The 12,011-nt window shown below is 39.6% G+C and overlaps 1 protein-coding gene across 1 annotated transcript in view; it reads right to left on the bottom strand.

Moving 5' to 3' along the window:
* The window catches only part of LOC6594254 (protein couch potato), a gene marked incomplete at its 5' end in the record, with an annotated part of 73,768 nt that extends 63,078 nt beyond the window's left edge, over nucleotides 1-10,690 (bottom strand). The window contains 3 exon segments of the mRNA XM_026994517.1: nucleotides 9,293-9,618; nucleotides 9,670-9,937; nucleotides 9,977-10,690. Coding sequence (XP_026850318.1) covers nucleotides 9,293-9,618; nucleotides 9,670-9,937; nucleotides 9,977-10,690 — 1,308 coding nt within the window.
* Nucleotides 10,691-12,011: the final 1,321 nt, after the last annotated feature.

Here is a 12,011-nt window from a genome sequence, read left to right as displayed (position 1 = left end):
ACTGCTGACTGCTGACCAACACCGGAAATTGTTGCAATTGTCAGCAACATTTCTTCTACACATATTGCGTGTGTTTACACTCGTGTCCTTATTTATTGTATGAGAGATAAAAAGAGGAAGAAAATAAGAATGGAAAGGGTAAAGAGAGAGCGAATGTAGAGGAAGAAAGATCTGCTTTAAAGAGCTACATTTTGTAACACGTCGGGAAATGGGAAATTTGCCAAAAATATTTATGGGTAACAAAGAAAAATACGGCAAAAATATTAAGAAATGTGCAATGAATAGAGAAGACAGAGAGAGAAAAAAATAGTGAGAAAAGAGCGATGCATCTAAAGAGGTGGCATTTTTATGCTTGGAAAAGCTATGCATTTTCTTAGGATGCAATTGAGAAAAACGTTTTAATTCAATTGTAAAGAAAGGAAACCTGGGGAGAAATATATTTTATGGAGGGATATTTTTCAAGAGGTGTAAGATATTTTTAGTGGAGAATTTAAATGTTTTTGAAGAGATAATTGTTTTTTATTTTTTTTCCCTTGTGTGTTCCTTGTATAGCTTATAGGCTATATAACTTTAAAAGAATATCCTTAAGGCTTTTAAACGGTCTGAATGAATGACTATAAAGTACCCTCTCAAGTCTTAGAAATTTAATGAGAGATTTCCTTTAAAAAAAAATCGGTACGGGTGTCTTTTTCTTTGGAAAGAAAGAGACCTTTGTAGGAATTAAAGGATGGCATATTAAATCCCATAATTTCCATACAAATTTCCACATAATTCCATGGGAAATCTTTAGATTCTAGGAATATATATTTACATGTCGGAGCCTCATAAATATGAAGCGGCGCCTCGACCTCCTCTCTTCTCTTGTGATCCTCTTGACCAACACCTGCAACATGCTCATCTGAGACGCTTTCTCTCGCTCAGTCTCTGCTCAGACTCAGCAACATTGAATCTAAGCCAGATACATTTATCGAGCCAGCTATCGTTGTATCTAATATTCATTGAATATCGATTACTTATTCTAGAAAACCTGGACAGATAATTGAACCAAATAATATTCTCATCCAAATTCATCTGACACGAATTTTTTTTTATTTTTGTAAATCATTGTAATTTTTCTGTGACTGTTGTATAAGTTGCTCTAACAGTAACAGCAAACACAATAATTTGTATCAGTGATATTATTTTATAATCAAAAATACAAAATACAATCCTAATTATAATAAATAAAAATAAATTTATAAATATAATATAATATATATTATAATATATATAAATATGTACATATTATAAAAAAATATAAATAAATATAAATTATAATAAATAAATAATAAAAAAATTAAAATATAATAACCTTATTTCTTAATCTGTTTTCTTTTTAAACAACAAAATAAAAACCCTCCCTATAGAGGGCATTTTGTCCTAAAAATTAGGTTAATTGTAAATAAAGGGTTTCTCAAATGTTCTGAAATTATCACTTGCTAAAATTTAAGCACTTTCTAGCCAGCAATTAATCTTCATAATTGTAGTAACCCTACTTTATCCTAATACTCGTGACCCTTCACCCTTCGCATCAATCTAAATCTTGTTTTTAACCCCCAAAAGACTATCCGCATTATTTCCTACTCCTTAGATGAAAACCATTTTTATTGTGCTTTAATTACTTGCTTTTCTTTCTGTCTATCTTTTTTCTTGGCATTTTTCTTGATGGTTGGAGTCTCTCTTTCTCTCTGTCTACGTTTATGAGGCGTTTGCATGTTCTGTCGATTTGATGGCCACGCATAAACAAGGAAAAACCAAGACAGAGACAAGGAAAACCTGGGACAGAGACAGGGAAAAACCGAGTTAGAGACAGAGACAGATGGAGAGAGAGAGAGAGAGAGAGAGAGAAACAGGGCTAATGAGTTTTAAGGGGCACCCTGCTTCGCATGGAATCATTCTCGTGGGTGCCATATCCGTCCCCGTTTGTAATGAGCGACAGAAAATCTCCAAAAGAAGGCAAGAGCCTTCACCAGTTTACGATGTCCGTGGGAGGACCCCCGGGGGGTTGGGGTTGGTGTTGGGATGGGGGCTTTGAGCACGTTATTAAACGAGAAGCCCAAAGGAGAGCAAAGAGCAGGTTCCTGCAGTTTGATGTCAGAGTTCATGGCGGCTGGCTGGCTGGCTGGCTGCACTTTTCATCTTCATCAGAGCTCTCCCCCTCTCTTTCTCTCTCTCTCTCTCCCTCCTACGCATATGAGGTAATTAAAAGTTATGGCTGGGCCAGCAACTTATTAATTTCTGCATTATTTAAGCGAGTAATTTATGTGTTCTGTTGGCATTTTTAATTGCATTACACACCGGCGGTAGGTTAATGCATGTTAAATGCATAATGAGAGACCACCAGAGAAAGAGGAGGAGGAGAGGGGGGCGGTGAGAGAGGAAACTGTCATATGAGCACTGATCTGTGTGGCATGGCGTTTGTTTTATTAATTGAAGTGTAATCAGAGACACCTGCCAACAGTCACGTAGCACATTTCGCCCCCTCCGCCCCACCACCCATCCACTCCCCCCTGACAATCGCCAAAAGGTCGAAACCATTCCGATGAGAGTGCAGGGATAAGGCGAACTTCTCTCCACCAAAAGCCGCTGAAAATTATACGAAAACCTTGGGAAAGTGTGAAACACTGGGAGAAAGAAACGGGTCATAGAAATCTAGGGAAATTCATTGAAATGGGAGCTTAGAGGCTTCAAAAAGTGGTATCGAATGTCATTTTATCGAATATTTATCGATGTCTAAGAACTAGGAACCCGAAGAGGGCAAAATATCGTTTCAAACACTGTTGTATTGGTGTCAATATCCTATAGATTGATGATCCCACATCAAATTAATAGTTATATAGATTATTAACGAATTTTTACATAAATTATCGATTATTATCGATATGTCAATTTGGACTAATATGTAATGTTATCGTTATCGATCACAAAACCATTCTTGATATAGATTGTTATTGAATCTAATCGAAACGATTATTATTGAGTAATATCCAGATGATATCGGAAATCGATAATCACGTTGTTGTCATTAATGAATGCTATCGGTACTATCGGCTATTTGTCGCAAGACAATTATCCACAAAGATGATGGTCGATTTTTTTGGAGTACTATTGTTATCTTATCCAGATGCAGTAATATTTCATAGGTAATCGGTAACCATGTTGCTGTTATTTACTAATTCTACCGATCGATGTTATCGATTATTATCGACATCGAAACAGATATACACATGGATTATTTTCGATTAGTATGCAGTACTATCGATATCTTATCTAGATGCTGTCATATTTATTCGGTAATCGATTACCATGTTGTTTTTCATCGAGTAATATCGACTATTATCGAAACCAAAACATCGCCAAGATTATGGTCGATTACCATTATCGAAACGATTATTATTTGGTACTATCGATTACTTATCTAGATGAATTAATTTAATGAATTATCGATAACCATGTTTCTGTTATTTACGAATGCCATCGAGTACTTCGATTATTATGGACATCAAAACAAATATCCACACGGATTAATGTTGATTAATATGGAGTACTATCGATATCTTAGCTATATTATTGTATTTAGTAAAAAATCGATAACAATTTTGCTATTATTTAAGAATTTGATCAAGTTATATCGATTAATATCGACATCGGACGGATTATGGAGTGTAATGTCTATATATTTACATTTAAATAAGGGACTAACAATAATGTTAGGCTTATCGATTACTAGCGAATGTTATCGATTGAAAAACTTAATATTATGGATAAATGTCTATTGTGCCTATCTCCAATCTCCCCCCTTTTTGCTCAGTGCATCACTTAGCTTAACGGCAGTTCTCTATTTTCTCTCTCACTAAACTCGTTTTTGTTACTGCCTGTTCGGGGTCCTTGGTCCTTGACTATCTTTCATCGGCTTGCAATTTGATTTTGTCGCTTTAGTTTAACACAAATTATTTCCGATAACATCTTCAGCGACAGAGAGAGGGAGTGAGAGAGAGAGAGAGTGGAGTCTACTTCCACTTCCACTTCCACTTTCCTTCCTTCCTGTTGGAACCTTTTAATAATTTCATTTAGTGCCAAAAATTGTCTTAAACGCAAATTGAATTAAGCCACCAAATGGCGAAAGAAAAGCCAACTTCTTGGCACTTTTTTTTCAGTTTTTGTTTTTTTTTTGTTTTTTTTTTAACCCCAAACTCAAGGGGGTGCCACTTGGCTAATGGCGCTCAAGGACTTGGAGAAAAGGAGACTGTTTCAGGTAGCCGAAATTGGAAATGGAATTTTTGCACCGGACATTTTCCTCCTCTTTTTTTGTCGGACCACGTAAAGCAATTTGTGTGGAACTGCATTGATGTCAGGGGCTTAAAAGCCTTGTCAAAAAATGGGAAAAACCCCCTCCCCAACGACAGGTGGAGGGGGGGAAAATGCAAATGTAAAGCAAAAGTAAATAAAATACCCATACAATACGGTTGACATTTGGCTTTCCCGCAGAGCGAGAGAGGGAGAGAGGGAGAGAGAGGAAAGAGTTGAAATGGGAAATGGGAAAACAGAGATCGCTCTTTGGCGAGGCGTGCGAATTGTTTAGCAACAAAAATTCATTGGTCCAAAAAGCTTTGGTTTTTTATTTATAGATACGAAGAGAGAGAGGGAGAGGGCGAGACAGCGCCTGTGTGAGGGAGAGCAACAGTTTGCGGCCAAAAGCACTAACAAAAGTTTTTCCCAACTTTTTTGGGGGGGATCCGGGGCCTTATTTTATTTGCATTTCGCAAGCAAATAAATAAGCAAATTGAAAAAAATGAGCCAAGAAAAACTACAACTAGAAAAGCTGTCCCACAGACAGCACAGAGGGAGGGGGGAAGAGGAAGGAAAATGGGGTAGGAAAATGAGTGGCAGGCGGGAGGGTGGAGGGTGGGGGGTGGCCTGCCATTTTGGCACATGGCAATTTCCGTTGAGTGCAGCAGCCGGCAGCCTGACAAAAATGTGGAATATCTAGACGTGTAGGTCCTTGCATCCTTTGAGGTCTTCTCTGAGGGGTAAGCAAATTCCAAAAAGTTAAAAGTTTAATTGTGCGCAACTGCTCTCTTTCTGCTGCTGCTGCTGCTGCCAGGAGGATGTGATGTCACAGAAGGTTGTGCCTCGAGAGGCAACAGGACACATCTCTCTCTCTCTGTCCGTCTGTCGCTGTGTGACAAGTTTTATTAAGTTTATTTCTATATATTTTCACATTTTGCATTTAAACAAAGGCAGGGGCCACTGTGGCACTGGCAGGACGTGATGCCACAAAGTTTGTCGAGAGGATGGAGCGGGGGGCACTGCGGGGAGGGGGCACAGTGCTACTCGATTGCATGTTGCACAAACACACCAACACACTGTGGATTTGACATGGCACGATGCACACACTTGACTGCTCGATGGCCCCTGCTGTGTGTGTGCCCCCCTATTTTCTGGTCACTTAAAGCCGCCTCTAAGCAAGGCAGGGGGAATTGCCTTTCTTGCCACATCAAAACCGTTTAAAATGAAAGAAAAGCAATATGTTGCACTGCTGCGGCTGGCTGCTGCAGATGACAAGCAAACATCCAAGGGATATGCCCATATACCACCTGGAATCAAGCTGTCAGTCCAGTACTCTCTCTCCCCACCCTCTCAGGAGTGTATCCCTTCTTGAGTTTTCGGCCTGTGTAAAATATTTACCAACCATCAGTCGCTGTCATACTTTTTTAATTGACTTATCAATAATTCATGCAACAGCCACACACAAACACACAAACACATATACATGCCACATGTGGAGTGTGGCACAAGAGGCCAAGACAGGTGGCAGTATGGGTGCAGGAATGAATACTCATAAATACAAATGAAGTCTCACTGCAGTCTCAGTGTGAATGAATAGAGCAAAGAAAAAATGAGACAGAGAGAGAGAAAGGGAGAGAGAGAGATAGAGAGTGATGAGGCAGAGACAGAGAGAATCAGGGCTAGAGGGAGAGTCAGAGATGGAAGAAGAATCAGGCTGCAGGCTGCTGGCTGCAGTTCAACGACTCAAATTCATATACACACCGCCCCCCACCCTCTCTCTTTGTAGCACTCTCTATAATGCATCCCTGCATATCTTTTTTTTCGAGTTGGAGTATCTTTTTCCTGTAGATTTCACACAAAACATCGCGGTGCCCTTGAGCTCTCCTCAGTTTCTATCATCCTCTGTCTTTCAACAGCTTGCCAGCCAATCAAAAAGATTTCTATCGATAGTAATCGATAGCTTTTCATATTAACTGTTCAGTATTGGTTTTCTATATCGAAACTTTTCATAGGCATGGCTTAAATTCAATAAAAACTTGTTTCTATATAATTTATCGATATCGATAATAGCCGCTTAACTGATATATAATCATAAAGCTTTCTATCGATAGTGAGCGATACAATTTGGTCAAAATTTAGCTCAATTTATTATCAATATAGATGGATATTGCCAAAATTTCATTATAATAAATCGTGATATAAGTTAGACATTGCCAAAATTAAATAATAATTAGTTTTAATTTTAGTAATCGGTATCGATAACAGTCGATATTGGTTGGTAGTTAATGGTAGAATTAAATACTACTTTTTATCGGTTATTTTGTATATTAGTCATCAAATGGGGTAATAATTAATCTACATTTTTGAATGGGATACATAATAATCGCTAGTTATTGATAATACTCGTTAGTTATCGATACTAATCGGTAGTTATCGGAAACATTCGATAATAATGTATATCGAAATATTTTGGTTAATGATATCGATAATTATCGTCGGTTATCGAAGACATTTAGCAATAATTTTAGTCTAAAAAATATTGGTCAATGAAATCGATAATTTTTGATAATAGTCGATAACAATCTATACATTTCCGAACTCTACTTGCAAGTTCCATTTCTCCAAGTATTTTGTAGATACTTTTTTTAAAATTTTCATACCACATTCCCGTAGTTTTCTCCACCATTTTTATGCACTCTTCTCACCTTGATACCCATACCATTTTCCCCGTATCCTTTACCTTCGCAATCTCATCTTTTATCTCAGGTTTTTTCCACTCGAAAATTGCCTTCGTATATATTTTTTTTGATTAATTTAGGACCTGTGCCAGTCAGAAGTATTTCACATTTTTACTAAGGAGAAAGTTTATCTCTTTTGCACTTTACTTTCTTTTTGATGGTAAAGGGTTTCCCCCCTCATGTGATTGATGCATTTTTAATGCGCAAAAGGAGTTACGAGAATGGAATGCATTTTCCACAGAAGAAGAAGGATGGAGGAGGAGGACACCTCTTTAAGGATTGCATTCGGCAGAAGATGGAAATGTTGCAGCGACTCCAAGTCTTTCGCTTAGACTCTTCTCTCTTTGCTTTTTTCTCGCTTTTTAAATTTTCCAAAATCACGCGCTCAAAGTAAAGAAAAAATTCATAATCGAGGAAAAAAGTAGAAGAAGGAGGCAACCTTTTTATCAAGGATGAAATCAAATTTAACGCATCGCTTGGATTTTTAGGGGGCAGGGCATGAGGGAAGAGGGGCATGTAAGGCCACGTATCCCACTTGACATGAAGGCAACGCAGCGAAACGCAATGTAGTTTGCGGGGGGGGGGGGGGAGGGGGGCATGCAGGGCACGTGCCGCGTGGATTACGCGTGGCAAAGAGCTCCACACGAGGCCGCCGCCGTGATGCCGAAAGAAATATGAAAGGACAGAAGGCAGGGGCAAGGCGTGAGGCAGAAGCAGCGTGAAATATGTGTAGCATAAGACAAGGCGCATAATCAAAATGTAAGCAACAACAACAGCAGCAGAGGCGGCAGAGGCAGCGGCAGCAACAGCCATCAGCATCCTCCGGTTGCACATGCCACTTACACGAGTGCAGAACCCCTGCCCTTAGCCTAGCCTTTGGCTTCATAAAGCAGCAGGAATCCTGCCCCCGAAAAAAAAAGAAAAAACAGGAAAAAACAAAAGGCGATGGAATAAAAATCTTATGCCCGAGCTGCCAGTTGATGTAGCGCGCACTTTGGGGCACAGAAAGAGAGCCAGGGAGGAATGACATGAGTGCTTCGTGCGGATTCGAGTGTGGGCGGGCGAGAGTGAATGAAATGCAGGCGTACAACCACTCGACATATCGATCATTATATTTTCAGAAAATCAAGCGAAAGTCTTTACCGAACAAATGAAACCGAATCGAGGGGGGCGAAAGCCTTTCACCCTTTGAGGGATTTATTTCAAGCGAAATTTCTTTATTTTTGGATTTATTTCCAAGGATTTTCTTTATTTTTGGATTTAATTCACGAGAATTTTTCTTCATACGCTGAACGTAGAAATTATATATGAATTAAGGAAATGAAGGGATGATTTATATTTCTATTTAAAGAGAGCAAAATGCACTTATTTTGTAATTAATAAAATTTAATTTCTCCCTGCAGGTCATATTTGATGGGAAATTCTACCAAAAATAGTTTTAAAAAGATTTAGGATCTGAAATGAACCAAAATCTATGGAAAGATCTCTCTTCTTTTGAGGTAAGTGAAAAATATCTTTAAAGAAAATTGATTTTAGACGGATAAGGGATTTTTTAAAGCGATAAATGATTCATATTCAAAAATAGGCAAGATATATATAAAATATATTTTATATGGTACTTTATTTCATAGATTGATTAAGGACAAAAATTATTTTTTTCCTTAATCATATAATTATTTGTATCATATTTTGTTGTATTATTGATTAAAGAAAAAATTATTTTCATAAGTAAAAAAAATTTTTTTTCCTTAATCCGTCTATAAATATATTTTTTACTTATGAAAATAATTTTTTTCCTCTCAAATTATGATATCAAATATTTTTTTCTCAAGGAATAATTTTTGTTCTTTGAAAAAAATCACTTTAAAAAAAATGGTCCCCTAAACGAAAGGCTCTACCCAAATAAATGTAGCTATACAATATGTATCTATACAAATGTGCCTATACAAATGCATACACACATATCCATAGGAATGAATGGAATCTTTTGTGACTTTTGTGAAACTTTTTTGAGTAAGAAAAAAAATAGGCCCAGTCCCCGAGATAATTTGCATTTTTCCTCATGAAAATGTAAATTTTTTGGCCCCAAATTCTACATTTGACTGGAGTTTTCTGCTGTGGAAAGTATTCCCCAAGCTGTCACTTTTGTAGCAGGGAAACTCTTTTCTCTTCTGTTTTTCTTTAGTGGCTAAAAGGGAAAAATGGCACTGTCGTCTGTCACTCACCTCTTCCTCGTTGCTGGCCGTATTAACGGAGTCCATGCTCTGCGAGAGTCCCAACGGGGCGAGTGCCATTTGATTTTCCATTATGGCGGCGTTGTTGTTGCTGTCGCTGACGCCTCCTGACGCTGTTGCAACTGTTGTGGTGGCTGCTGTTGTGGCACTGCCGGCCGGCGAGGGTGTCGTTGGCGCTGAGGCCGTGGCAGAGTTCGATTCGTGCGAGTGCGATTCGTGGGCGGGGCTGTCCGGCAAACTGCTGCTGCCGCCGCTCGTGGGTACAGCGGCAACGGTGGCTGTTGCTGGTGTCGCTGCTGCAACTGCAACGGCAACGGCTGCTGGTGCTGGTGCGGGCTGTTGTTGTTGTTGTTGTTGCTGCTGTTGGCTGCTGCTGTTGCTGGCGATCTGTTTGCTGCTGCTGCTGCTGTTGCCACTCAGCAGAATGTGCTGTTGCTGTTGCACGTACGGCTGGTGCCTGTAGTAGTGGGCCAGCGACTGTTGTTGCTGCTGCTGCTGTTGCTGTTGGATCTGCTGTGCTGCTGCTGCCTGTTGCTGTTGCTGTTGCACCACCTGCTGTTGGTGCACTGCCGCCGAGTGTTGCAAGTGCTGGTTGAGCAAGGCAGCGGCTGCCGCTTGATTGAACTGTGCCAGACGCTGCTGCTGCTGTTGCACTTGCTGTGCCTGCTGCTGCGCCTGCTGCTGCTGTTGCTGCTGGTGTTGCAGCTGTGGCTGCTGTGCTGCCGCTACTGCGTACGCAACCTGTTGCTGTTGCACCTGCTGCTGTTGCGCCTGCTGCTGGGCCTGCTGCTGGTGGTGGGCGGCAACGGCGGCCGCAAACTGTGTGGGATGGGCGAAGCTCAGCTGGTGGTGCGGATGGTGGGGGTGCTGCTGCAGCTGGCTCCCAAGATGGCTTCCAATGTGATTTCCCAGATGATTTCCCAGATGGTGTCCTTTGAGGGCGCTGGCTGGCACTGGGACTTGCACGGGCTGCAGGGGTTGCACGGACACGGGCACGGGCACAGGAACTGTCACGGGCAGCACTGAGACGGCGGCGGCACACTGGCGTTTCGGCGACGGCGACAACACCTGTGGGGCACTTGCTGGCGTCTGCGGCAGCGTCGGCCTGCGTTTAATCGCAATCGACGAAATGGTGATGGCTTTTTCGAACACCGCCTGCTGGTTGTTGTTGTTTGTTGTTGTTGTGTTTGTGTTGGTGTTGTTGTGGCTCTGATTCTGGGTCTGGTTATTGGTTATTATGGGTATGATGGTGGCTGTGGATGGCGTCGTCGTCAATTGCGGCAGTTGCGGCTCGACTGCGGCAGCGGCGACGGTGGCTGCGGCTGTGGCGGCTATGAGCAGTTGATGATGGCTGCCCAACAGGTCCTGGTAGCTGGCTATGTTGGCGAATCAGTTCGTACTGCAAAATCGAGCAGAGCAAATAAGGGAAAAATATGGTTAGAAATGAGGTATAAGAAGAATCAGCGGTATAAATATTAGAGTTGGGGGTAGAAAAATAAGTATAAGAGTAAATATAAGAGTAAGTATAAGGTGTAGTACAAGAGTAAAGATAAAGATAAGAAGATGTATATGAGTAAAAATAAGAAGAGATAAAAGAGTGAGTATAAGATGAAATATAAGAGTGAGGATAATATGAAGTATAACATGGAGTACACGATGAAGTATAACAAGTAATATACCATTAAGTATAAGATGGAGTATAAGCGGAAATATATGATTTCGTATACAATAAAGAATGAGATTGAGTATAAGACAAAGTTAAGACAAAATATAAGAGCAATGATAAGATGAAAAATAAGATGTAGTGTAAGACGAAACAAAGCACTGAGTATAAGATAAAGACGAAGTAAAAGATAAATTTTAAGATGAAGTATAATATGAAGTTTGAAAGTATGTATACCAGTAGGTATACCAAAAAGTAATATAAGAAGAGGTATAAGAGTATGCACAAGAAAAAGTAGTATCAGAAGAAGTATACGGCAAAGTATAAGACGAAGTAAAAGAGGCACTATGAGAATAACGATAAAACGAATAAAACGATAACGAATAAGAAGTAGTATAAGTGGGACTAAAGGAAGTATAAGACGAGGTCTACAAAATTTGTATGAGGCGGTATTAGAAACAGTAGTTGAAGATGTATAAGATGATGTATAAGAAGAGTTATACATAAATGAGTAAAAGTAATAGACTTCGTATAAATAATCGTATAAGATGTCGTATAAGAATTTAAGGATAAAATAGAAGAAGAGGCAGAGATTTAAAATCTGGTGGAGGCAGAAATAGAAGAGATTTAGGAAGAAGATATGTAGTAGAAGACACGTAGAAGAGCTTGCGATGATGTAAAGGAAAGGGAAACGAGAATAAGTGGAAGTAATGTACATCTCTAATGCTCTTCAGATCTATTAAAACAAAGATCAAGTCTTCACAAAAAATAGAAGTTTCTTAGGTAATAGAAATCGAAGTAGAAGATCTACAGAAAGTGGGAGAAGAGGTCCAAAATGAAATCAAACTAGATTGTCTGTAAAAAGTAGTTGTAATACAAAAGACAGACAAAGAAGTACAGAAGTAAGTACTCATAGAATTAGCCATCAAAATGGGCTAAAAGTGGAGAGAGCACAGCAGAGAAAAGAGCTACTTCTCGTATAAGTACTACCTCGTATAAGTAGCACACAAATATTTGCCCTGCATTTGAATGTTGTTGAATGTTGAG

This window comes from Drosophila persimilis, unplaced genomic scaffold (assembly GCF_003286085.1).
Source record: "Drosophila persimilis strain 14011-0111.01,24,50 unplaced genomic scaffold, DperRS2 tig00003933-arrow-pilon, whole genome shotgun sequence".
Classification (NCBI taxonomy): Eukaryota; Metazoa; Arthropoda; class Insecta; order Diptera; family Drosophilidae; genus Drosophila; species Drosophila persimilis.
The sequence above is the reverse complement of the archived record's forward strand: the minus strand, read 5'-3'. Positions and strand labels throughout refer to the sequence as shown.